At 44.2% G+C, this 25,933-nt stretch overlaps 1 protein-coding gene and 1 long non-coding RNA gene across 6 annotated transcripts in view; one reads left to right on the top strand and one right to left on the bottom strand.

The window, feature by feature from the left end:
* FOXO3 (forkhead box O3) overlaps positions 1-23,907 on the top strand; it is a 122,830-nt gene extending 98,923 nt beyond the window's left edge. For 4 of the 5 annotated variants that reach the window (XM_077902857.1, XM_077902859.1, XM_077902858.1 and 1 more), the window contains 2 exons: positions 5,051-6,486; positions 19,138-23,907. In XM_077902857.1, coding sequence (XP_077758983.1) covers positions 5,051-6,451 — 1,401 coding nt within the window. In that variant the 3' untranslated portion in view covers positions 6,452-6,486; positions 19,138-23,907. The remainder of the gene's footprint in view (positions 1-5,050; positions 6,487-19,137) is intronic. The other variant, XM_077902861.1, reaches the window with a different exon arrangement.
* On the bottom strand, positions 5,885-12,218 carry LOC144317027 (uncharacterized). Its single transcript, XR_013382889.1, has 2 exons — positions 9,230-12,218; positions 5,885-7,267 (listed from the first exon to the last, which is right to left on the bottom strand). It is a non-coding gene; the product is annotated as an uncharacterized LOC144317027 (long non-coding RNA).
* Positions 23,908-25,933: the final 2,026 nt, after the last annotated feature.

The raw sequence follows: 25,933 nt of genomic DNA, 5'->3' as shown, positions 1-25,933 counted from the left end.
TAGAAGATGTTTGCTTCTTTATAACTCATCAGTATCTAGATATTTTAGTAGTGGACTTAAGTAACTGGAACTATTCACATAATTTTGGTTGAGGTTGTAGTAGCTTCTTGGCTCCTTTAGTAATAAGTAAATGTGATGACGGGATGGCCTGTCCTCGAGTCTGGTTGTTAATATTTACCTTACCATGTTAGCATTGATGAAAACATATCACTAGTGCTTGAGCCAATTAACAATGGCCTGCCTCACAAGGTATTTAAAAGTGTATATTAGAAAATTCATTGGAATCCTGTCAAACCATTCCTCCTTTACTTCAGCTCTCAATTGCCAAACTAATGTTCAATCTTAGAAATATAGGCAGGTATGATATAAGAATTAATGGAAAAACCATAAAACATTTTTAATAGTGGTTTTATAGTTTAAAATATACATAGTACGTTGGAAACTACAGACCCTAATGCAGAGGTCTTTAGAGAACTTAACTTACCGATCGTAAGAAAATTTTACAGTTGGCTTGTCTGTTTTTATAAATCCCACTTCTCATTCCTGGGACTGACATGAGGGAGTGGCACTTTGAAACCTTACAGAAATCATATCACCATTATCTTTTGTTATTAGGTAAGGTGTGGGGAAACATTGCAGTTCTGACATATTATTTTGGCATTTATAATTGTTTACCTTTTCCTGCTTCACCAAAATTTCCGTAAAGAAACTAGTGATTACGTCATGACCTCTGAGGTCTCCTCTCCTAAACTCACTTTGGGATCCTACTTATCTCTGTGGCCTTGATCATTTACATTAGAATCTAATTTACTGATTTAGCTAATCTACCAAATAATTTTCAACTCTCTCCCAGTGAGGATTATTATTCCTGGCATCTGACCTTGTTAGGGTGAGGGTCATTTGAACTGGAAGTAGACAGAAGGGCCTTATTAATTGGCCTTCTGTCAATGGCCCAACTTCAGATTATGGATCTTATAAATAAATGGAAAGTCGACCAGGCTGTATGGATAGAAGCTGCTGATATCTGGGACTGTCACAATGGTGGCAGTTTTTGTGTTGTCTTAGTAATGTAACTGGAAAAACCTGTCTGAGTTTTATGTAGGTAATACGCTTTAGGGCATGCATTCTACTACTCATAACCTCTAAAATAAGAGTAGAGCAAAGATTGGAAACTGAACCGCCGGTTTAAGAAGTCAGGTTTTGTTTCAGAGTCTAACGGCAAGTTAACATTGGTTTGTATAGAGGCTAATGCCCTCTCCCTAGAATGAATGCTATTATGGCCATCTTAATAAAGAAACTCGAACATGGGCTGTGTGGGCCTTCACTTTCAGGTTGGTTCTTCTGAAAGACTTTTCTTAAAAAAAGAATTTTATTTTTACTTTAGGAAAGACCTATCAAGTCATCCCTATTTCATAAAGTTATAGTAAAAGGTTGTGCTTTTTTTTCCTTTTTTTCTTTAAGGGAGGAAGAGAGTGGGAGCCTGCAGGGGCAGGGGGAGAGTGGGGTAAAGAGCATCCTAAGCAGATCCCATGCCCTGCACAGAGCCCAGAGATGGGGCTCCATCTCATGACACTGAGGTCATGGCCTGAGCCGAAATCAAGAATTGGTCGCTTAACTGATTGGGCCACCTAGGCGCCACAAAAGGAATCTTCTTCTCTGAGCAGAATAAGGTTGTGCTTTTATATCTTTCTTTCTTTAATGTTTCCTAAATGTTGGCACAAATAGCTCAATGACTTCTAAATAAATTGGTGACAAAGCTGTGAAAAGTTACAGTAAAAACATTGGAGTTTGGAAAACAAATTTTACTTCGGGTTATATATATATATTACCTGTGTGGCCTAGTGTAAGTTATTTAATATGTCTCAGCATGAGCCTTTATGAGGGCACTGATACCAATTTTGCAGGTTTATTATGAGGATTAGAGACCATGAATCTAAAAGTTATGGCCCAGTAACTGGCACTGCATTAATCAGGCAGGCTCTCATTTTCTTTACCCTTGTGATCAGGGTCCTGGGCCCTGACACCCTGCAGTTCTGTCCTGGATGTGGTGGGTATTTTAGCCCCTTTACCATGTGCCCTTGCAGAAGCTAAATTTCTGTCTCCAAATTTTAACCAATTACAGCTTGTAATTTTATTAAATTATGCATATACATTGAGGGTAGTGTTCTAGTAATAGATGACCATTAGAAAATCCACATAGGGCATTTTGGAGTTCTGTAAGTATTACTTTTTTTTTTTTTTTTTTTTTCCAGTTGGTTTGGAATTAGTGAAACTAAAAATACATTTAAAAATATATATTGTTGGGGCACCTGGATGGGTCAGTCAGTTAAGCATCTGACTCTTGATTTCGGCTCAGGTTATGATTTCAGGCTCCAGGCATTCGAGCCCCATGTTGGGCTCAGCACTCCGTGGGGAGTCTGCTTGAGATTCTCTTGCTTCCTCTGCCCCTCCCCCTGCTCATATTTTCTCTTTCTCTAAAATAAACAGACAATACAGTCTTTAAAAAAGATGTATTATTCCCTAAGTGCTTTTAAAAGGGGGATAACCAGATACATAAGATTGGTCATTGTTAATCTTAGATGTTGGTGGTATGAACTCTTTCCAAAATCTAGAGCAAAGAGGACTGCCTAGGGTTGCACATTGCTCTCCCATAGCTTCAGAACCTTCCTGATTTTTCACCAAGAAGTTTGAGGTTAAGTTTTTTATTTAATAGGTCTAGTCATCTGAGTACTCAGTAGAACCACCTTGCACTTGCCTGCTTTTTGAACCCTGCAGAGTGAATTTTAAGAGCATGCCTCATATCTATTTTATAAAGTATTTTGCTTTTTTAAAGAAACGTGATTTCTGAACCATTAGTAGAGATGCCATTATCCTTTCAAAAAACCATAAGAGTAAAGGGAACTCAAGAGTATATAGTCTCCTGGGCAACATTTGTCTCATCAGATACTCACCGTGTTCCCTGCTTTTTTTTTTTTTTCTCAGAGGTCTCTTTATGGCCATCATAGAAGTGCCAACATATGACCCATGGTTGTTAATGTTCATTGCCCAGCCTGAACTGGAGGCCCTTCTTGCATGGGAACATATACATGGCAAATACTGAGTATTTTGATTTATTACTTATGGTAAAATTCTGCTCTCTTTCTGTGTTTTAGAAACATTCTGGTAGAACACATGTATTTGCATCTTCTACATAAATACAGTTGGTGATTGCCAATTTTTTGAAAACTATGGTAACTTTTAGGATTGTTTGTATTTAATATATAGCATCAGGCAATACCTTTTGTCTTTAATCTGCAAATAAAAACTGATCTGGCCTGTAGGTGCTGTTGCAGATGTGGAGAATACCACCAACTCCTCTCTTTTACTGCACCTGAGGCATTTTATAGATTAGAAGAGCCCACATCAGGTGATGAGCTCTTCCCACCATGGACTCTGTTTTATTATAGCAATAAGAACTCCCTGACTTGGTAGCATGACTGGTTCCTGAAGTATATTATCATATATCATTCTTACATCATCCCTGTCAGGGAGGGATGGTTTGGATGTTATTATGGCAATAATGAAGATAGAGAAGTAAAGTTGTTGCAGATGGCTTAAATGATTTGCTCAAGGTCACATGGTTGATCCGTAGCAGAGATAGGACTGGATCTGGGTCATCCTAGCCAACCAAGCTTATCTGCCAAGCCAAGAGGAGGATCTTGCAAGGTGGCTGCAATTTGTTGGGATTTTGATGATATTTTGCCAATTTCTTTTTTTAACCCTTTAATATAGAATAGTTTTAGATTTACAGAAAAGTTACAAGACTAGAACAGAGTTCTCATATACTCAGCATCAAGTTTCCCCTGTGTTAACATCTTATCTTAATCTATGGTTAATTTGGTACATTTGTCGCAATTAATGTTCCCAAATTGATATATTGTTATTAACCGAAACCCATATTTATTCACATTTCCTTCATTTTTACCTAATGTTCTTTTTCTGTTGCAGCATCCCATCCAGGATACACCTTACATTTAGTCATCATTTTTCCTTAGATTCCTCATGGGTCTGACAGTTTGGAGGAGTCCTGAATAGGCATTTTTAAAATGTCCTTTAATTGGGATTTGTCTAATGTTTTTTTCTCATAATTAGACTGGGGTGATGGGTTTTGGAACGAAGACTACAAACGAGGGTGCCATTTTTATCATGTCAAGAATGTAATCAACATGACTTAGCCTTAATGATGTTGATCTTGATGACCGGAGATAGTGTTTGTTTCTCCGCTGTAAAGTTACTTTTGCCTCTCCTTTCTATACTATACTCTTTGGAAGGAAGTTACTATGCTCAGACCATTGCCTCGAGGGAGGGTATCTATATAAACAATTCAGAATTGTTCTGAGTGGGAGACTTAACCTATTCCGTCAACTCAGTGAATCCTACTCTACCATTTTTTCTTATGCCTGTTGGACAGGTGTGAAACTGTGGCAGGAAGAGATGACGTCGAAGAAAGGATTGGTAACAATTCACACCAGTTCTGAGTTTATTAGATGTGGTTGAGAAAAGGTGGATGCTGCCTTTATACTAGCAGAGGAGAAAACCGTAAGAGAATAAGATGCCCAACCCCCCCCCCCCCCCCCCCCCCCCCCCGCCAAGTGATTAATTACCCTTAGAGAGCCAGGGAGGTTTGTTGCAAAGTGCAGGGAGAGAGTGCAGTGGTAATAAATTATAAGTGTGAACTTTAGTATAGGTATAGGAAATGCAATTACAGAAAGGACAACAAAATTTAGGAATTTGGGGAAAACAGCATCATTGAACTTAAACATTCCAGCATCTCCTGGATACAAAACCATCTCCTACCTCCTAAACCTCAAACTTGGTGTGTATTTACCGTGTTGTCATTGAATTCCAACCTGGTTGGGGGCATATCATACAAATGTTTATCTTTTTTTTTAATCTCCAAAATTAAGGAGCCCCCCCCCCCAAAAAAAATGAGCATGATTGACTACTTCTCTGGGTGCCTACCTTGGGGCCATTTTTTCCTCATATTCTTCATTTTCCTTTCTCTCCACAGAACTCTATCCGGCACAACCTGTCACTGCACAGTCGGTTCATGCGAGTCCAGAATGAGGGGACTGGCAAGAGCTCTTGGTGGATCATCAACCCTGATGGGGGAAAGAGCGGGAAGGCACCCCGGCGGCGGGCTGTCTCCATGGACAACAGCAACAAGTATACCAAGAGCCGTGGCCGTGCAGCCAAGAAGAAGGCAGCCCTGCAGACAGCCCCTGAGTCAGCAGATGACAGTCCCTCCCAGCTCTCCAAGTGGCCCGGCAGCCCCACGTCACGCAGCAGCGATGAGCTGGATGCATGGACGGACTTCCGCTCGCGCACCAATTCCAATGCCAGCACCGTCAGTGGCCGCCTGTCACCCATCTTGGCAAGCACGGAGTTGGATGACGTCCAGGATGATGACGCACCACTCTCCCCCATGCTCTACAGCAGCTCAGCTAGCCTCTCACCCTCTGTGAGTAAGCCATGCACTGTGGAGCTACCACGGCTGACCGACATGGCAGGCACCATGAATCTGAATGATGGGCTCTCTGACAACCTCATGGATGACCTGCTGGATAACATCACACTCCCATCGTCCCAGCCATCGCCCACTGGAGGGCTCATGCAGCGGAGCTCTAGCTTCCCATATACCACCAAGGGCTCCGGCCTGGGTTCTCCAACTAGCTCCTTTAACAGCACGGTGTTCGGACCCTCGTCTCTGAATTCCCTGCGCCAGTCTCCCATGCAGACCATCCAAGAGAACAAGCCAGCTACCTTCTCTTCCATGTCACACTATGGCAACCAGACACTCCAGGACCTGCTCACTTCAGACTCACTCAGCCACAGCGATGTCATGATGACCCAGTCGGACCCCTTGATGTCTCAGGCCAGCACCGCTGTGTCCGCCCAGAACTCCCGCCGGAACGTGATGCTTCGAAATGACCCAATGATGTCTTTTGCCGCCCAGCCTAACCAGGGGAGTTTGGTCAATCAGAACTTGCTCCACCACCAGCACCAAACCCAGGGCGCTCTCGGTGGCAGCCGTGCCTTGTCGAATTCTGTCAGCAACATGGGCTTGAGCGACTCCAGCAGCCTTGGGTCGGTTAAACACCAGCAACAGTCTCCTGTCAGCCAGTCTATGCAAACCCTCTCGGACTCTCTCTCAGGCTCCTCCTTGTACTCAACTAGTGCAAACCTTCCCGTCATGGGCCATGAGAAGTTCCCCAGCGACTTGGACCTGGACATGTTCAATGGGAGCTTGGAATGTGACATGGAGTCCATTATCCGTAGCGAACTCATGGATGCTGATGGGTTGGATTTTAATTTTGATTCCCTCATCTCCACACAGAATGTTGTTGGTTTGAACGTGGGGAACTTCACTGGTGCTAAGCAGGCCTCATCTCAGAGCTGGGTGCCAGGCTGAAGGATCACTGAGGAAAGGGGAAGTGGGCAAAGCAGGTCAGTGCCCAGTGCTATGGCATTTAATAACAAAGTGGGGGTGATGGGGGGAGGTTGACTTTTATTTACTTTGAACTTTCCTCCACATTGAGAAATAGAGGACCATGGAGCAGTGGTACACAGAAATGTGGCTCCCAACCATTTCATCTCCAAGTCAAACGGGGCCATCAAGTGCCCCTCCCCACAATTTGCTGACAGCTCAGGAATTTTACTGCCAGTAAAAAGAACATACACACATTCAGAGATTTTATTCTTCTTTGTATCCAGTCACCCTTGCTTATCCATGACACAGGTCTCCCTACTGGATGTATGGATGAGGATGGATGGAAGGGGAGGGAGGGGTCCTTAAGTCACACAAACTTCAAGGTTAAGGACCCAGCCAGAGAACATTCTCAGACCCTCAGGTCCAACACTGCCATTGTTGATCTTCAACGTTGTGGTTTCTTCATCTTTTTTTCAGTAAAGTAATAATTCATAGGTACTTTAATTTAACTGTAGAAAATGTATTCCGACTCTTTCATACATGAGTATTTCCACCGAAGGTGAGATCTGTTAGATTCTTCACCATAGTCCTAATCATCTTTATTGATTAAGTGTTCAGCATTTAAGCATTTAAAATAGCAAAGGATTTGAGTTGAAAACAGTTTTTATGTGAGAAGGAGAGCATGTGCTCATGTGCTTCTCGTTCCCTGAAGTACAAGTGATAACAGGTTCCAAACAGTGACATGGATTGGGAGCAGAGATTTTTTTTTTAATTGTGGCATTTTAATACTGTTGGAACCTGAAAGATCATACAACATGATGTGGTAAGAGAAACATTTTATTGGAATCGGAAATCAAGGGTTCAGTTCCACTGCTACTACTTTCTGGCTAGAAATTATCAGGAGAGAATAATTGCCCCCTTGTTCCTTCACAGGATTATTATGAGAATCAAATGCCCTGAAGTATGTGAAAGTACTTTGTAAAACTGCAGTGGGCTGAAATATGTATAGTGTAATTAGGTAAACATACTGACTGACAGATGAGTAAGCAGGGAGCCCAAGAGGGTTAAGTAGTTTATCAAACGTCACACAGCTGGACCTAGAATCCATATTTCTTGAATGGCTTGAACTGTGGTAGTTTTTCCTAATTTTCCCAGGGTGGAAAAAAAATAGGAAGTGCTCTGAACTGGAGCTAGTGTCGCAGAAAATACACCGGCTTGCCCTGAAACTCTCCTTAAGAAGTAAGATGAGCACTGGGGTATTTTGTGGACAGGTTTGTACCCCTAGACCCTACCCATGTTCAAGGGCTGTGTTCTGTACCCCAGCTCCTCTTTTAAAAACATCTCAGCAAGCCGTTTACACCCTTCTTTAAATGGTGTAAAAGGGAAATGGGATTCAAAGCCTTTCAGACCTGAGCCTTGTTTAACCCTCTGCCCCGGTGAAGGAATTACAAGGGTCTCCTATGGTGAGCTCAGCACAGCTCACTGGGTAGTTGTCGAAAGGGGAGTGTCAAGAGTGTTGTGATGCTAAAGCTTCTCAGCTTTCTCAGGCATAAGCAGGCCCCTAATGGAACTCAGACATCTGTTTTCAGTCATTTAATAGCCCTTGAGATGGTAAAAAGACTGTAATGGAAGCTAAATAGGGTGACACACTTGCATGCCAGCCAGTTCAGTACCATAACAGAACTCAGACTCAGGAAGACTTGCCTTGAGAAATTTAGATATTTGCCTTTTAGAAGAACAAATAGTTTGTCTTCCTTTAAAAAGTGGAATGTGATTGTGTCTTCTAATGACACAAGTAAGTTTTAATTTTGGTGTAGTTGTAAGGAGGCCACTTTCTGATTCATTGAGAAGAGGTAATTCTGAAGAAAATGTACTACCCATTCTTGTCTACTTTTTCAAGTGCAGTTGAATAGCATACCTTTCTTGTATATGTATGATTCTAAAAGATTGTGTAAAAATAGTTAAAGGAATATTTAAACACTTACATTTTAAAAACACATTTAATGAATTATTATTTGTATGATAAATAACTACTTTTGGGATAATGTGTTTTATTATTATGCCCTAATGGAACCATAGGGTCGTGTTCTTTTTCTCAGAACATTTGGGGTAGATTTTTTTGAGAAGATAACTTCTTCATTTAAAAATGAAAAGTAACCAAAATTTCCTAACAGTGAACCAGCTCTGTGTGATTAAAGCAAGAAAAGAAGCATCCTAAAGACAATGGGCGGGGGAGGGGGGGGGGCCTTTGAGGGAGTCTGGTTTCTGAGGTTAAGATTTCCATATTGCTTTGGAATAAATTGCTCCTCTAAAAAGCCAGGAGCACAAATGGCCTGAAGTATATTCTTTACTTTTAAGCTTGTGACTATCATGTTGAAGCCTCCCCTAAACTCACAAAAGAGACCTGAGGCCACAACCTCAGACCGCCCTTCTCCCGAATTAAGCACCCCAGCTTCCCAAGAGTTGTTCTATAATGACTTTTTTGGTTTGGCTTTTTTTTTTTTTTTTTAAACTAGTAGTCATGGTATTCTCCAGACTCCCTTCCTGGCTTAACAGAAGGTCATATGATCCTAAATTAGAACCCTCTAGTTGTGGAGTTAATGGAGCAGCTCTATCCAGTTGACACACAGTCTTGCCAGAGAGCCGTGGAGAGATGCTTCTCTGGAGGGCTGGGTGTTTCACACACGTCATTCATCTTAGACCATATGTAAAATCCTTTGACCCATGGGTCTATCTGGAAAAGAAAAAAAATACCCGTACCTTTTTATGAGTGCCAGCTACTGGGGTGTGAAGGGCACTGTCTTCTGTCATAAAGCTTGATGCATGTACCTTCAAATTGGCAGCAGAGATGTCTGTGAGCTGGTATGGCCGTTGCAACACCAAGCTTCCGGTGAGCCCTCCCATGTCTGATGTGTGTCTCCTCAGAGGACAAGCAGCCTTAGTCTCATTCTTTTGAGGTCAAAAGTTGCCTAAGTTCACAAGCTCTTTCATTCATCTTCATCTTTTGGCGTTGGGAGACCCCATTAGCGAGCAGCCCATTATTTAGTTTTAAACCACTCTGTGATAAAGATTGGAAAACCTCAACCGGAAAAGGCTCAGGGAGCCGAGAGGCAGTAGTCTTCCTGCTTCTGCTTCACCACCAATGAATCTCACAATGGTAGGTTTCTCATCTGTCGAATGAGGATAGAATCGTAGAATCATGCGCTTTCAAAAGTGCATAGTATACGTAATTTTAAACCCGAAACCTAACATTCTGTCTGGGAAGTGGCCCTATTAGAGATACGTGATGATGCAGAACTATTAAGAAACAGTGGCACAGTAATGTGGAAACAGCAGGATCTCGTATTGGAGGCCATTTAGAATTCATATTTAGGCTGCTTTCCAAAAGGAGCAAATTTTTGATACTTGTTGAACTGATATTTGAATGCTGTGATTCTGTTTTGTATTCATGTTGGGGAATAGGACTAATTCTAACCAAATATAGGCAATGTAGGCTATTTGTGTCATTTTTTTTTCTTGATGTAGAAATATCTGTGTTAGGCAATGTAAGGTATGATAAATATGAATCTGTATGTATTGCATGGAGAATATACTCAATTACTTGCACTTGTGGCTGTAGTCTAGTCTGTGGTTACAATATGCCGGTCTCAAGAATTTCTGCATCTGCAGGGATCTTCATTCTTACTTTTTAAAAAAGTCTGAAGTCTGAACCGTCACTCATTGAGAGAATGGCTGTCTGGATCTTTTTAGTGTTGACAACAGTAAAGGAAAATTGACACAGCTGTGAAAAGGGGTTTTCTGTGTAGAGGTTGGTACACTTCTTACTTACATTCTTTTCCCTGGAAAGCGGTGCTATCCAGTACTGAGGCTGCTCTTCCGGGACACAGGGAGAGACCTCTGCCTGAGTGGCTCTCACTTCAAGCAGTTGCATTTGTACTTGGCTTTCTCCAAGGTCTTTTTGGCCACAGAGCTAGTGGGAGCATGAATAAATGGGGTAAATATCACCTGAATTACTGCTGGAAATTCTTGTAAACTTTAAGCTCCCATTAAATGCTTCTTTTTCCAGGGTTCGTAATGCTCAGCATTTGACATATTATAAATAACGTTTTTTTTTTTCCAAGTATAGTATTCCCCCAGGTGCCACCTATGCTTCTCATAGGCTTCCCTTTCTTTATAGAGATGGGTGAAAGGGACTTGTCAGGATCTACCTCTGTGCTGTCGTTGGAGAGATTGGCCAGGGTCCTGCCTTGTTTCTGGGGCAGGTAGAAGGATGTTTGCGGATTGCTTTCTCTTCCCCACTTGGAGATGCAGGTTTCAACACTGGATTTTCATTCCAAGATGGAGATTCCCCATCTTGTAAGAGACATCATCTACTTCACCCAGGTTTTGTTGATGTGTTCATTTGATGTAAAATATTGCTTTCCCTCATCTTCCAAATTGTTTTGAAGTTTAAGATTCCAAAAACTAAAATGAATTAAAATTTTGTTTTGAAAATTAGTGTGACACTTCTGATATTTGGAGGTCCCGTAAGTCAGCGTGTCTCAAAGCGTTTCATAGGACAGTAGATCCTCAAGGTGTTCGTGGGTATTAAATAGAAAATGCATTCTGTGGATACCATGGTAAACAAAGGGAAATAGGGTTGTTGCCATCTGGGCTTCTCAGAGCCTTAAAAGTTAAATAGATGTTATATGAACCTTCTGGGAGAGGATTGAAGTGTTTCCTAAATTTATTTGATATCTTGAGTTAAATCTTTTTTCTCTAAGAAACCATAGGACCAGTGGTCTAAAGAAACCCCTAAAGACATGAGCCAGGTACCCACTTCAGCTCACTGTCCCTGGGGTTCTGCTCTGATGGGAACCGTGGATTTTAAAAGCCTCTCCCTATAACCCACTCCAAGTTGAGTACCATCCATGTGGTATAGCAGAGGAGCGGTGGGGTTTGTAGCAGAAGGCTGCCGATTTCATTGCTATATGTCAGAATCAAGTCACTCATCTCCCTCAGTCTCCATTTATTTATCTGTGAAATGGAGTTAAAGTGGAAACCTACCCCTCACAGAACTCTTCTATGGGCTACTGTCCTTTGGCAACTTTTATTGTCACTTAAAGTGGCTCCAGAGGTTAATACAGAATAAAGGAGGCAACCAAGCCAATCTTACACTGTTGGCGGAAAGAGCAAGTACTTTCCCCAATAAACTAGAATTAGTCTGGTTTCTTTTTATTAAAAAGGTATAGCAGTTGCCTGCTCTGTGAAACCTTTGATGTCCCCTAGAAGTCCTGCCTACCAGTTTGGAGGTATCCACCAGAGAAACCTTTGTTTCACTGACAGGGAGCTTCTGACCTCGGTGGAACGAGGAGGTTTGTATGTGGTGCCTGAAGCGTTCCCTTAGCATCTTTAAAGGATGGCCTGAGAAGTCCTAGCTGTTTGGCTTTGGCTTTCCTTGGGCTGCCTGTCAGTATGCAGAAGGCTGGTAGCACGCCACCGAGGAAGGGCCTCCCCTTGCCCCTTCCCTGCTCCCGTAGTGTGGCCTCTTCCTGCTGGGAGGGAGCCTGGAAATCTGATCTTCCCCTTCCCACTGCCAGCCCATCCCAAGCCACAGAAATAAAGCCGAGAAATAAAGAGCTGTTCCAGCCTCCTAGGGCTCTCTTGAGAGCCAGAAGGTTGCCATACAATAAATAGCTCGATGCTGGCAGTGGTCTGGCCACGGACACCCCCACCCCTGGGGCTGGTGGTTTACCCCCTTACTGGCCAATGTGACACAGTTTGGAATTCAGAAATTGTGGTCACTGTGCCCTTAAGATCTCTTCTAATTATAAGTTCAGTGAGAACTCAGAGAAAATGGGCTGTTCTTCTCTAGGAGCTTTCCTGCCATAGAAGCGGGACTCGGCTTGGAACTGAAGCACGCCACTCCCTGAAGAACTGCTGTGCACTTGGGTGCGGGTCTTGTGCTCTGTTCCTCTCCCCCAGGGATAGATGTGGACTGTACTCTGTAATTCTGGATTTTCTATTTTTTTTTAATAACCTCTTTTTTTTTTTGCTAAAATCTCTGATACTCATTTATTAAATGATGAGAATTACTTAGTCATGGAAGCCCCAGAAGGTAATTCCAGTGTTGCCAAAGGATAAAACGTTAATTGCCAGTCTTGGCTTGATTGAAGGTTTGCATATCTGTCTATCTTCTCTCCTTCCTCCCTTCCCCCTCCTTCCTCCATCTCGTTCTCTCTGATGAAGGAAGTCTGGATCATAAGATTCATGTCTGTGGAGTGTTTGACTCCTTAAAGAAATTCAATGGCCAAGAAGAGAAGGCCAGAGATTCTGAGGTTGAAATTTTATATTACTTTCCAGTGGGTCTCCATGTATACAGGCCACTGTAATTAATTGGAGCTTCCATTGGTCATTCTATGTTCAGAAATAATCAGAAAGCAGTACAGCCCAACATATGTACTGTTAGAAGGTGTCCCTTTGCCTGCTGCCCGAATGCCTCAAGCCAAAGCATTCTCTGTCCAGTCCTAGTCAATTCAGGCTGCCTGCTGCTGGGGTAGGGGGCCCCATGGAAGGGAGTTCCAGGCCCTTAACCAGGCTGAGCCAGGGACATGAGGGCCTCCCACAGCCATGCAAAGTGTCGGTTTACCTCACTCCTGGAGTCTACACTCCTAGCCAGACTGCTGACCTCAGGTCAGTTCTTTGTCTCTGTCAATCTTGGAGCCACCTGAGACCCTCCTTTCAGTTCCCTTCTTGGTTTCCTTCTTCTGTTGCACTGGTATGATTGTTGCTTCTTGGCCACCACCTGTGTCACCTGCATGTCCTCGTCGTACCTCATCGGTGGACGAGTGGTTTGGACTATTGGTAGAACTAAAATAGCCTATTTTGTGTTTCCAATTTCAGAATCACTTTTGGAAAAATTAGATTGTCTTCAAAACCCTGTGTATCTAAAGCAGGAAAAGAAGACTTTGGAGACCCTTTTCTTCTGTACCTGATTGTGGAACCCTTAGATGGGCTGGCACACCAGACCTACACTCGCAGTCCCAAGTCCCAGGAGTCTAGTGCGTCCCCAGCCTTAAGAGGTAGCCCCACACTCCCAATCTCCCCTCCCTCAGCCAGTAAATGCAGTGAAGACTCACACAGGCAAACATAAACATGGGATATTCAGGTCATGATTTATGGCTCTGTGCGTTTCTTCCTGTACTATAGTTACCTCTTGTTTGTACGTAGTGAATCATGAAAGCAGTGATAGCATTTGAGAGAGTAGCAAGACCATAAATTTGGGGTAATAAAGGAGATGCATATGGTAGGATATACAGAGAAAGTAAATATTAAATACTGTTTTAAATTTTTAAATTTTTTAAAAATTGCATTAGTTGAGCACCTGGGTGGTTCAGTTGGTTGAGCGTCCAACTCTTGATTCTGGCTCAGGTCATGATCTCAGGGTTGTGAGATCCAACTCTGCGCTCAGGGAGGGGTGGGGTCTGCTTGAGATTTCTCTCCTTCTCCCTCTGCCCCTCCCACCCCTTGCTCATGTGTGCAAGTTCACTTGCACACATGCTCTCTTTAGAATAAATAAAATAAATCTTTAGGGAAAAAAGGCATCAGAGCCCATGGACTGCATTTTCTAGAAACTTCCCTTTGCTGAAGCTCCTCAAACTCAACACCAATTTGCCCTCCAGCCTGGCCAAAACCTCCGTGCCTACTCTGTTTCAGTCATGAACTATTATTCAGTGTCCGAAGTGGCAAATTGACAACATTTGTCAAAACATATTTTTATAGAGCTGCACCAGCTAATTCCCCTTCTCTGGCAGTCGTGGAGGATGGTACTATTTGGCCAGCACGGCACGCAGAGGGCTAGATTTTAATCTTTCAGGCTCCTACTGTCACAGTGACCACCAGGCAGGCTTTCAGATGCTTCCATTAGATCTTTGTCTTCCATTCCACCTGGAAGATGCTGAAAAATTACCAAATTAGGCTGAAGTGTTGCACCCATTAGGTGTTTTCTTGAGCTGCTCCGTGTTTTGGCTGCGAAGATAGACCCCAAGGGAACTGCTGCCATTGTGGTGCTCCAAAATTAGACATGGCTGCCCAACCCAGGACCCACAGAAATGCTATTTTTCCCGGGGTGACACCAGCTACAAAAGCCTAGGTGGATGGTGGCAGATGGCTGTGGCTCATGATGGATTGGGTGTCCCAGAGATCCCTCTGAGGGCAAAGCAGACATGGTGGCAGGCCGGCATTTTTTTTTTGCTCTCTCCTCAGGGGTGAAATACTCATAGTCTGGAGCTCACACCTGTTCTCTGCACCCCACGTGAGGTTTCCCTGTCAGATTGAGTGAACATTGATTCATTAGCTTTTCTGTCCTGGATGTTCCATATTTAGTCCCCAGCTTGTCCTGGGGATTGTCAGTTTGGCTTAAATTATCTTTATGTTTAAAGAGTAGGGAAAGTGGTGTTTCACCTTAATTTTGTTTTTCAGGCAGACTTCCTCCAAACATCTTTAGTTAGCTAGGAAGGCAGCGGATAACCTTCATGAATTTGTGGATGTGAGAGTTTCGTGCTACTGGCGTGTTTTCCTTCCATGTCATATTTGGTATTAGGGTCCTGTTCCTTTCTTCTGTGCCAAAAAGATAAAAACACTGCTGAGAAATCCACATTTGTCACAGTGGAGTTAAGTTGTGGGAGGACAGCATTAGGAACTTCTATGTTTTATTCCCAGATTAAAGTTGATTGGGGTTGTTATGTTTTGTGTAGAGTTTTTTGGAGGCGTTGCCCTTTCTTAGAACATCATGTGATTTAGTGGTGATAATTAGGCAGAAACTTGTCTTCCCTACAGATGCCAAGATTATAGAGGGACTTACTCTCACCAGAGACCAGATGACAGCATCCATAGATATTTTTAGAACGGGTCTCATCATTTGGCTTCCCCATTTCATTTTCCTTGCATCAACAGTTTGATTTCAAACTTATTTATTTATTGGGCATGGAGGGGGAAGAGAAGGGATCTTCTCCCTAGTAATGAAAGTCACTGATGGGACAAGACAATTCTTTTCTTTTCTTTTCTTTTTTCTTTTCTTTTCTTTTCTTTTCTTTTCTTTTCTTTTCTTTTCTTTTCTTTTCTTTTCTTTTCTGTCTTTTCGGACATTTTAATATTTATTGTTAGTTGGCCTATTGCCTATAACTGCAAAGTGATAGCTATAATTCCTTTCAGCTGTACACTTCCTTTTCCTTCCAGAAATTTTGCTTAATCTGATGTGTTTTTAAACTTAGAATCGGCATACTGAGACTTCCGTTTACTTAAATATCTTAACTTTCAATAACGTTTAAGAATGGGGACTTCATTGAAACCTGTCCCTATCTTGAGGATCGTTAAGTTCCCAGCTCAGTAGCTGGTGTCATGATTTAAAGTCTCCCTCTATTCTCTCAGTCATTGACGGAGTCAGATAAACATGTGCACACAGCGAGCCACCAAAGAACGGCTGAAAATCTGAAAATCTAAGGCGGATAAGGAGCTGGGTTCTTTGTGACTATTTTTAATCATGAGGTCTTCCTACTGAATGGTGTGATTCTTGTGTTCCTTTTAGAAGAATACTTGTATTTCTGTTCAGCCTTTATCTGATTTCTTTATATTTTCACAATATTTTAACAGTCTGTTTGCTTTCAGTTGCAGAGAAAACAGGTCACCTTTCTGTCCTATGGAGTGGGATTTCCTTGTTACATTTGTCCTTGGGAGAGCTGCTTCTGAACCGGAGCATCTCCTTTCCTGGCTCTCCTCTAAGCACATGAGGTTTCCTGAGCAGGCTGGGAGGCATGGCCTGAGAGACCCCCAGGGAGCACCAGGACTCAGTGCCACAGGGGGCCCTGAGCCCATTCTGCAGAAATGGAAGGAGTCCTGATCAGCGCATCTCCTTTTTTTTTTTTTTTTTTAATTTTTATTTATTTATGATAGTCACACACAGAGAGAGAGAGAGAGAGGCAGAGACACAGGCAGAGGGAGAAGCAGGCTCCATGCACCGGGAGCCCGACGTGGGATTCGATCTCGGGTCTCCAGGATCGCGCCCTGGGCCAAAGGCAGGTGCCAAACCGCTGCGCCACCCAGGGTTCCCGCATCTCCTTTTTAATGATGATATTCCCTGAAGATTTAGGGCCTTTTGATGAGGGAATATGTATTTGGCCTCGGGATTGTTGTTGGCTGTTGCTCCAGACTGCCCAGTGTGGGCCTCTTGCCCCTGATTTCAGGGCTGCTGCCCTGTTCTGCTTAGGATGATGCCATGTAGGGGGTTATAGGTGCCCTCTGCCTTCTTTTCTCCTATGCTGACCCAGCTTCAGCATGCTCTGCCTCTGTACTTGGGGAATGAAGTGTGTCACCTTCCCAGTGTGCACTGGTTTCCATGGCTGAATAATTAATACCAGAGGGAACCAGGATGGGATGGGGCCTGAATTAGGTAATGCTTTACAGCTTCTCCCTTGGCACCTGGGGACCGTAGTCCCTTGATGACTAATTGCATAGTGATGTTAGATTGTGGCTTATGAAGTGTTACCATGAAGGAAAAAATCCTCCCCTTCCAAAGAACCATGTCTGTCTGTACCCCTGTCCATTCACTCCTCAGAGGGTCCCAGCTAGAATAGCACTGGCTGACTCTAGAGGCCAATTCCTCACGGATACTTAGATTGGTATCTATTTCAGCCGGTTTTTTTTTTTGTGTGTGTGTAACCTCTACACCAGCATGGGGCTTGAACTCACAACCCTGAGATCAAGGATCACATGCCCTACTGACTGAGGCAGCCGGGAACCTCTGTTTTAGCTTTTTCTTGCTCTGAAATCAACCAGTTCAGGATAATACTGTCTAGTACCTTTACAAAACAAAAAATTCCCATCAGCCATGGAAACTATCTACTGGGGATGGGCAGGAGGGGGGGCCTTTTTTTCCTTCTTTCTTGTCACTGCCTCTGATAAACCACCTAAGTACTTCTATTTAGAACTATAACAAGGGTACTTGTGACTGTGGGTATGTATCATTACAAATACTAAGCCCTGCTGTCTTTGTGAATATTGGTAGTGAAAGGTAAGGTTGCCAAGCAGTCCAGCCACAGAAGAGTTTGAAGTCATAAGTACATTTGTGAAAATTCCAAATGAACTCCCGGTAATATCTGGTCTAAAGAGGGGACAGATGAGCCTAACATGTATGTGAGCTTCTGGTGCACATTTCATGACTTGCTTACCCTTTCTGATGAGAAGGTAGGGTCCAGCTTGCTTCACTCCCACTTTTCTATCCATTTCTCTGCCTAGAGCCATTTTTTTTTTCCCTACCATGACAACTGACACTGTCTCCATAAACAAAAGGTCTTATGTCTTGAAGTCTGTTATGTCAGTTCCTTTAGGTACATCTCTGAGTATACTTTTTTTTTAATCCTTTACCTTTTCTGGGCTCAGAGGCCATGTGAAGTCTGCTAAGACACGTAAATTCAGATGGTCTGAGAGGACCTCTTTTGTGTGTCACCATCAAAGACTGTTGAAGGCAAAATAATAATAAGTTGTTAACTGTTAAAGGGATGTTTTGTGGGAGGGTTTTTTGGCCGTGTGTGTGTTATACAGTTTTTTTCTCTGCAGACTTTTAATCTAAAAAAAAAATTCCTAAGACCACTTAGAGATTGCTTACTCCTTTAGTAGTGAGGGAAGTCAAGATGATCTCCACCCAAGAATGTAGATTGATTAATAAGCCTTTGTGGAAAGTGACCCTCCCCTGGTATTGATGGTGAACAAGGTCGGTTAGTCTGTATAACCAGTGGAAGAGAGCCAGAAAAGCTTAGCTGGTCTGCTTAGGGTGACCAACTTTTCTGGGTTTTTAAAACTTTTTTAAAAAGATGTTATTTATTTATTAGAGCAAGAGCAAGCGAGAAAGAGAACACAAGCCAGGGGAGAAAGGGAGAGGGAGAAGCAGACTCCCTACTGAGCAGGAAGCCTGATGCAACTTGATCCCAGGACCCCAAGATCATGACCTGTGCCAAAGGCAGACATTTAACCAACTGAGCCACTCAGGTGCTCCACTTTTCTGGTTTTATCATGAAAGTTCCATGCCCTAGGACACCCCTCAGTCCAGAAGTCTAGAGCAAAACCCCGTCTGCACCCTGAACTTCCCTAACTTAAAAAAATCTACTAATGGGGTACCTGGGTGGCTCAATCAGTTAAGCATCTGACTCTGTTTTGGCTCAGATCATGATCTCAGAGTAGTGAGATCAAGCCCTGCATTGGACTCTGTGCTCAGCACGGACTCATCTCTCCCTCTCCCTCTCCCCAGTTGCATTCTCTTTCTCTCTCTCTCTCTCTCTCTTCTCTCTCTCTCAAGTAAATAAATAAATCCTTAAAAAAGATTTTTAAAAAGGGCCTACTAAAACACCCCTAACTTGCCTTAACCCCCTCCCAAAATGATTGACCTCATTTCCTCTAGGCTTTTTCAACTTGAGGGCATCTTGTAATCAAGCCCAGAAATAAGGTAAGTAGTCTCCATGCTTTGTCCTTAGGTTTTCAGACTTGAAGCTAGTGTAGCAGAACAGCTTTACTGTGAGTACCCTTAGTTCGAAGGTGAGGACAGGAGACAGGAGGCTGGTGAAGCATGACCTAGTGGTGCCTATGATTGCTGTTTGAATGTCCTTAATCATCTCTGGTTTTCTTTTCTCCTTCTGCAGACCCTCAAACTGACACAAGACCTACAGAGAAACCCTTTGCCAAATCTGCTCTCAGCAAGTGGACAGTGATACCGTTTACAGCTTAACACCTTTGTGAATCCCGCACCATTTTCCTAACCCAGCAGAGACTGTTAATGGCCCCTTACCCCGGGTGAAGCACTTACCCTTGGAACAAAACTCTCTATATAAAGTATGCAAAATCTTCCTTGTACAGGGTGATGAGCCACCTGCCAGCGAAGGACAGCACCCTGTCAGCACCACCCACCCTCGTTCAGAGCACACCGTGAGCTCCTGTTGGCAATTCTGTGGTGTATTCATATCACGATGGTTTATGGGATGTTTTAAGTGTCGTTTTTGTGTTTGTTTTCCTTTGACTTTCTGAGTTTTTCACATGCATTAACTTGCAGTATTTTTATGTTAAAATGTTAATCATCCTTCCCCTGGCAAATTTAAAAACAGAAGGAAATGTACCAGTTACTATTCTGGCTTTGGGCATCACAAGCATTTGAGCCCTTGGAACTCCATAAACTAACAAATTACATAAACCAGAGGGGGATTTTCTTTCTTCTTTTGTTTGGTAGAAAAACTATCCTTTCCTAAAAACTGAACAATGGCACACTGTTTGCCGTGCGCACCAGTCCAGGACTGACCCTGCATAGGCACAACGAATGGAGTGCAGCATGCCACCCAGCGTGTTTTCGTTTTGAGCCAGGTGGTTGGGGCCGGTGGGGGGCGGCGGTGAGACCCCCAGCACCTGGTCTGCAGTTGCCAGATCAGTAGGGCCTCTGGTCTCCTGGCAATATCCTCAGCTAATGCAGTGAATAGTGAAGGTGTATGGTGGTTAGAAATTAGGATCTTTTCAAGAAAGAAATCAGCTCAGCTACCCACTCATTGCCAAATGCCACTAAAGGATTTAGTTTTAAGGAGAAAAGAAAAAAAAAAGTCCTGTTTTGCTTTGCAGAAGAAATGAACTTACAGGTGAGCATTAAGCCTACAGCGAGCAATGTGTGAAAAGTACAAACCAGAGTCACTATTTTCCTAAAATACCCTTGATTATTTTCAGCCTTGCTGTGTATAATCTGATCTACTAGACATGTGTGAGTGAGAGGCAATAGCATACAAACTGATTTTTATATATATATACACACACAATCTAATATATATATAAAAGCTTAGATTGTAATCGTACAAATGACACAATGGAAGTACAAGGTAGGGCAGTTTTGACTTGTTTTCCCCCACTTTTCTGCTTCTATGGATTTCATTTTGTTTTGTTTTCAAGAAGTTATGGTGCTGTATAGGTGCTTTCTGTTTAACCTGGAAAGTGTGATTATGTTAGTTACTCTCTTTGGTAGACCGAATAGTTGGGAACACCTTTGGTACATGTAATGAAGCTCTGATTAGCACAGCGTATGCATACTTCTCCAAAGTGATATATGAAGACTCTTTTCTTTGCATAAAAAGCATTAGGTATATAAATGTATAAATAAATTTTACCATGTACAGTACAAAAATGGAACATTCTGCATGGACGTTAGGAATACAGGCTAGTATTTCAGCACAGACTTCCCTGCATGAGTTCTCGCTGACGCTTGCACCGTGCAGTGGGCACTGACTCCCTTCCACCAACACAGACGTGCCACCCGACCCCCTGCACCTACCACCCGCCGCCAGGGGCTCCCTTGTGCACCTTTGCTTTATAATTCCTCTGGGGGTGATATTGGTGGTGATAACAGCTCCTAGCATAATGAAAGTTCCATTTGGTATTGTCCCACGTCTCTCCCGCCTCGCCGGGGTCGTCCTGTTTGAGTGATGGCCCTGTTGATTTCACCCTGCCTTTTACTGAATCTGTAAATTGTCGTGCAATTGTGGTTATAGTAGACCTGTAGCATATTGCCTTTTCTAAACTGCTACACGTTTATAATCTTCATTTTAAAAGTATGTATAATTTTTAAAAATATGTATTCTATTCACGTGGTCTGCTTGTCAGTGAGACAGACGTTTTGCTTACTGTGTTCCTTTATGATAATGCTAGCCACTTCCTTGACTCTTCGGTAGTCCGCTGTACCCAGGAACTGTCTGGTATCAGTGAAAGAAGGCTACCTTTTGGGTTCCTAGGTGATGCTGCCCGGGTGGGGGATGCAGTTGGGACCCAGCTGCAGCAGCTGAGGGGAGGGAAGGGTGGAGGGAGGTCAGATACGCGGAGAACCCGGAGCGCTTACAGCATGAGGGCCCTGAGAATTTCTCTCCTGAACTCAAAGAAACAAGCAAACTAACAAAATTAGCTATTTGCCTCTGCAGTTTTATAGACCCTGGGAGCTACTTTGGGAGTCAGAAAAGCAAATCTCAAATATGTTTCAACTTTAAAATGTTGAATTCCTTTCGGACATGTGGCATCTCATTTATTCTCCTTTTTTCTCAGTGTTTGTTAGATTTCAGGCAGAATGTCTTACAAAATGTCCTAGAACCAGATTATAATTTAAAACAGCTGAGGGAGGGACAGAGGAGGTATGAGAGCAGGGCAGTCACAGAGTGAGTGCATCAGGAAAATGAAGGCGGTGGAGGGGGGGGCTTTAAATGGGTTGGCTTTGTGTTTTTTAATAATGCCAGTAGCATCTACACGTAGAGAGAGCATTGTGGGGAGCCGAGATCAGGACAAAGTCAAGTGCCAGCCTCAGTTTCGAGGGAGTCCGGCAAGAAGGGAAGAGTAGGCCTCTGCAGGGTCACAGCAGCGCCACTTGGAGCCTGGCTACTGCCAGCTGGCCATCCGCCCAGAGGCCAGGCTCCCTTAGGCTCGCCAGGTGCTGCGGGGGTCCGACAGGGCCGAGGTGCAGTGTAAGGCCTCTGTCTCTTATACCAAGACCCTGCTTTCAAGGAGGGCCAGCTGTTGGCCCCCATGTGGATTCTGAGTGTCACGGGTCCCTCAGTAAGTTTTCTGAGCTGGAGCACTCGGTAGCCTCCAGGGGCCCGACAGCTCTAAGGCTTGCATCCTGGTGAGCACTCTTCCAGGCCGTCCCCAGCCTCTAAACACGCTGCTCTAGGGAGCCTTCCTCTTTTTGCCGGGAAATTAGAGTAACTAATGTTGAATACGTGACAGGCGCTCTGGGGTTCTTGTATCTCTCTTCGGGCTCCAGAACCAGACACCTTTGACCAAAGTTAGAAAAGAGCTTTATCATAAGCCTGCCCTGTCCTGGCGTGAGACCCGCCTGCCAGGTTCAGCACACCCGATAACTGTGAATGGAGCCGAGCTCCATCTCCTTTATTGCATCCCCTGCAATGTAATGAGTGCAGAAACACGTATTTTTTAAAAATTTCGGAAGTTTGTCTTTCCTGTTAACAGGAGGGTTGTGCACACACACGTGGCACAAGGTGGGCTGTGTGTGTGTGTGTGTGTGTGTGTGTGTGTTTGGTGTTGAGTTTGGGTATTGTGTGTGTCTCACGTCACCACCCAGAGGTGAGGACCTCATGGCTCACAGCTCAGGACAGCGCTGTCCAGTCTCAGGATGCCGTTTCAGGTGGCTGCGATCCGGTTAAAGACGGTAGGGACAGGCTGCACCTACAGCCGGTGGACCCCGCTTACAGAAGAAGGACCGTTTGGATCTCTTGGGAAGACCGTCCAGGGGAAAGCAGTCCAACAGCCAGTCGTGTGTCGTGTGCTGATGCCATGGGCTGCTAAGGGGAAATACAGATGTCACCCTTTCTGAAAGCAGAAGCAGAACCCTGATAGCTCTATACCTGATTTCCTTTTTCTCGATGTATTTGGGGGAACATTGTACGATTAGGCCTACTGTTGTGTTTTTTGTTTTTGATTTAGCAGAGTTTTTTTGTAGAAATGCAATCACTGGCAAAGAGGTACGAGAAAGCCAGCCTCTCCTGAAGACTGGGGGCAGCAGGCACAATGAGGGGAAAGTGGGGCCCTTGTGAAGTCCCGTCTGCACGTAGGATCTTAACACAGCCAAGTAACTGAAAAGAGTATATTCTATTTGATCTAAATCTTCGGTGGATAAGATTTTACGCAGTTTGAATGAATGAAATATTTTCCTCTTGTTTTCTATTTGTGTGTATTTTTCTTTGATGAGTGATTGGTTCTGAGGCCTCTGGCACACTCCGGAATTAATTTGTGTGGCCACTTTAAAAAACTGTGTGTTTGGTCACTTATTTCTCTAAAATTATCTCATTGCCTGGCAATCAGTCTTCTCTCGTATACTTGTCCTAGCACATTATGTACCCGGGAAATGTAAACAGATGTGAAGGAGGACCAGAAAAATTAGTTAATATTAAAAAAATATGTTGTGCGTTTTGGCTTCACATGTTTAACTTTTTTTAAGAAAAAAAAGTTGCATGAATGGAAAAAAAAATCTGTATACAGTATCTGTAAAATTGTCTTTACCTGTTTCAATTTCTTGCTCATACCCCATTCAGACTAGAATTAAATATGGTGCATGGCCATATTCTAACACCTAAGAGTCAAGCAGTTGATACTTTGGTTTGAAGCACCTCATCCTTTCTTTCCAAGCGAACACTATCATATTGCATTCTTACTGAGGATTTTGTCCAACCATATGTTGCCATGAATTAACTCTACCACCTTTCTTCTCAAGAATCAAAACCAATTTGATTTGGGAATCTTCCCCTTTCCAAATGAAATAGAGATGCAGTACTTAACTTTCCTTGGTGTTTGTAGATATTGCCTTGTGTATTCCATTTAAAACCGTAATCTAGTTTGTAAAAGAGATGGTGACGCATGTAAATAAAGCATCAGTGACACTCTGTCTCACTCCAAGAAGTCTTTTGTTCTCCCTCCCCCTTTAACCTCAGATGTGGAAGGGCTGCATTTACGTCAAGGTCTTGGTGTGGAATTACTAAATGGGCTGGTAGAGGCAGGCAGCTGAGAGCCTCTGTCATGAGCTCTCTAAACCGAATGATCTAGCAAACTTTGTCTCCAGCCAATCTTTGAGCTCCACAGACAACCAGACAATTTAATAAAAGTAGATCAGATCTATGGCATTGTTCATGGTGGCTGATAGTCACTTTGGTGTCCGTGGAGGCACATTGCCCTGGAGGAGCTGTTAAGGAGGGGAGCGGGATGTAGACTCTGCCTTCACGGAGTGTCAGATTTTGACCTATCAAAGCTTTGGCCCTAATAAGGTCCTCCTCATGTGAGTGCAGCAGGTGAACATGGGTCCTCGACAGAGCGCCCCTGCATATTGGAAATCAGGCCTCTCGTGGAAACAGAATACATACTTCCTCGGTATGTACATTTAGGGCCTCTCTTTGAAGTGAGGGGGAGCTCCGCCCTATTGTAGAACTAGCCCTCGTAGCCTGGGTGGTATTTTTCATTTTAATACACAAAAGAAATTATTTCAGTTTTAGAGACTCCCTAGGATCGGGTTCAAAGTCCCAAGGAACGTGATGGACTCATTTCAGATCAGGTAAGTGTTTTAACGTGTGCCCTTTGGAAAATAAAATTAAAGGTTTGCCCTTTGGGCTGAATTTTATATTGGTGGAGAGTCATGCTTTCAGAAGTGTCCTTAAAGTGTCTATTAAACAAGGGTCCTTGTTTTAATTACCTACGAAGGTAAAACCTCACCGTCTTCTAACACCAAAGCCATCTGGGAGAAGGTGTATCATTCGGGATTGCTCCCCAGTTTTGATTTTGTTTTCCCAAAAGATTAAAGATGGAAATCTAATCCTAGCTATCATAAGATTCACAGAGTTCTCCCAAACCAAGTCAAAATTCAACCAAAAAGCTAATTAAAGTTAATGATTAAAGTTAACAATTACTAAGCCAAGGGTGGCCGTGGGCCAGCTGTGATGAGCACCAGGAGGACCAGGATCGGGCCCTGCCCCCATGAGTTTGGACTCAGGTATCTGCTCCACTTTGACGAATAAAGGGGGGCTCTTGCTGACTCCCCGCTTCAGCTTCTTGCTTGAAAGAGGGAGAATTTGAACTCCTCTCTGTAAGGCCTCAGGGATTCGATTTTGCAGATCAAATTCAAGTAATGCGGGTAAACCTTTGACTAGCAAATTCGACCCGCGGCAGCCCAGTCACGCACAGCACAGCGGGCGCCGGGGGCTGGAGGCAGGGGAAGGTGGGGCGCGGGCCAGTGCGCCGGGCACTCCACCCCCTTGCGGGCACAGCCAGTCCCCGGGGGGACAAGGCGGGGGCGGCCCAGGGCAAGGGTGCAGGTAAGAGGGGGACCCACCCTGGCTCTGCTTTGCTCTCCGCGTAAGGGAAGCTGTGGTGTTGGCTCTGAGGACTAGAACCTTCTGGACCTGGGGGAGGAAGAGGCGACCCCCTGGATCCCGCTACTTGGGAAGTGGGAAGAGGAAAGCCACCCGCAATCCTAAGGCCTGAACCGGGCCGGGGTGTGCTTCTGTCTCGCGTCTGTCCTGTCACCGTGGCTCGAAACCCCACGTTTGCCTGCCTCCCTGAGGACTTTCTGGGAACACCACAAACATGCCCGCTCCCAACTCCGGGAAGAAGAACCTCGAAGCCCTCCTCACGTGGACACGGCCGCCTCCCGGTGCGGCCTCCCTCGGGCTCGGCCTCGGCCCTGGCCCTGGCCCTGGCCCTGGCCCTGGCCCTGGCCCGGACGGCCCGGCCCGAAGCAGCCGCTGGCGGGAGTTGCCCCGGGCTCGAGCCCCACGAAGGCCGCCGAGGTGACGGGGGAGAAGGGCCCGCGCCCAAGGGCAGAGCGGGGAGGCCGGGCACGTCTGGGAGACCGCGGGCGGCCGGCCTGAGGGGCTTAGCGGCCGAAGATGGGCGAGAAGTCAGGCAAGAGCGGCTGCCGGG

The sequence above is a fragment of the Canis aureus genome, chromosome 7 (assembly GCF_053574225.1).
Source record: "Canis aureus isolate CA01 chromosome 7, VMU_Caureus_v.1.0, whole genome shotgun sequence".
Classification (NCBI taxonomy): domain Eukaryota; kingdom Metazoa; phylum Chordata; class Mammalia; order Carnivora; family Canidae; genus Canis; species Canis aureus.
The sequence above is the reverse complement of the archived record's forward strand: the minus strand, read 5'-3'. Positions and strand labels throughout refer to the sequence as shown.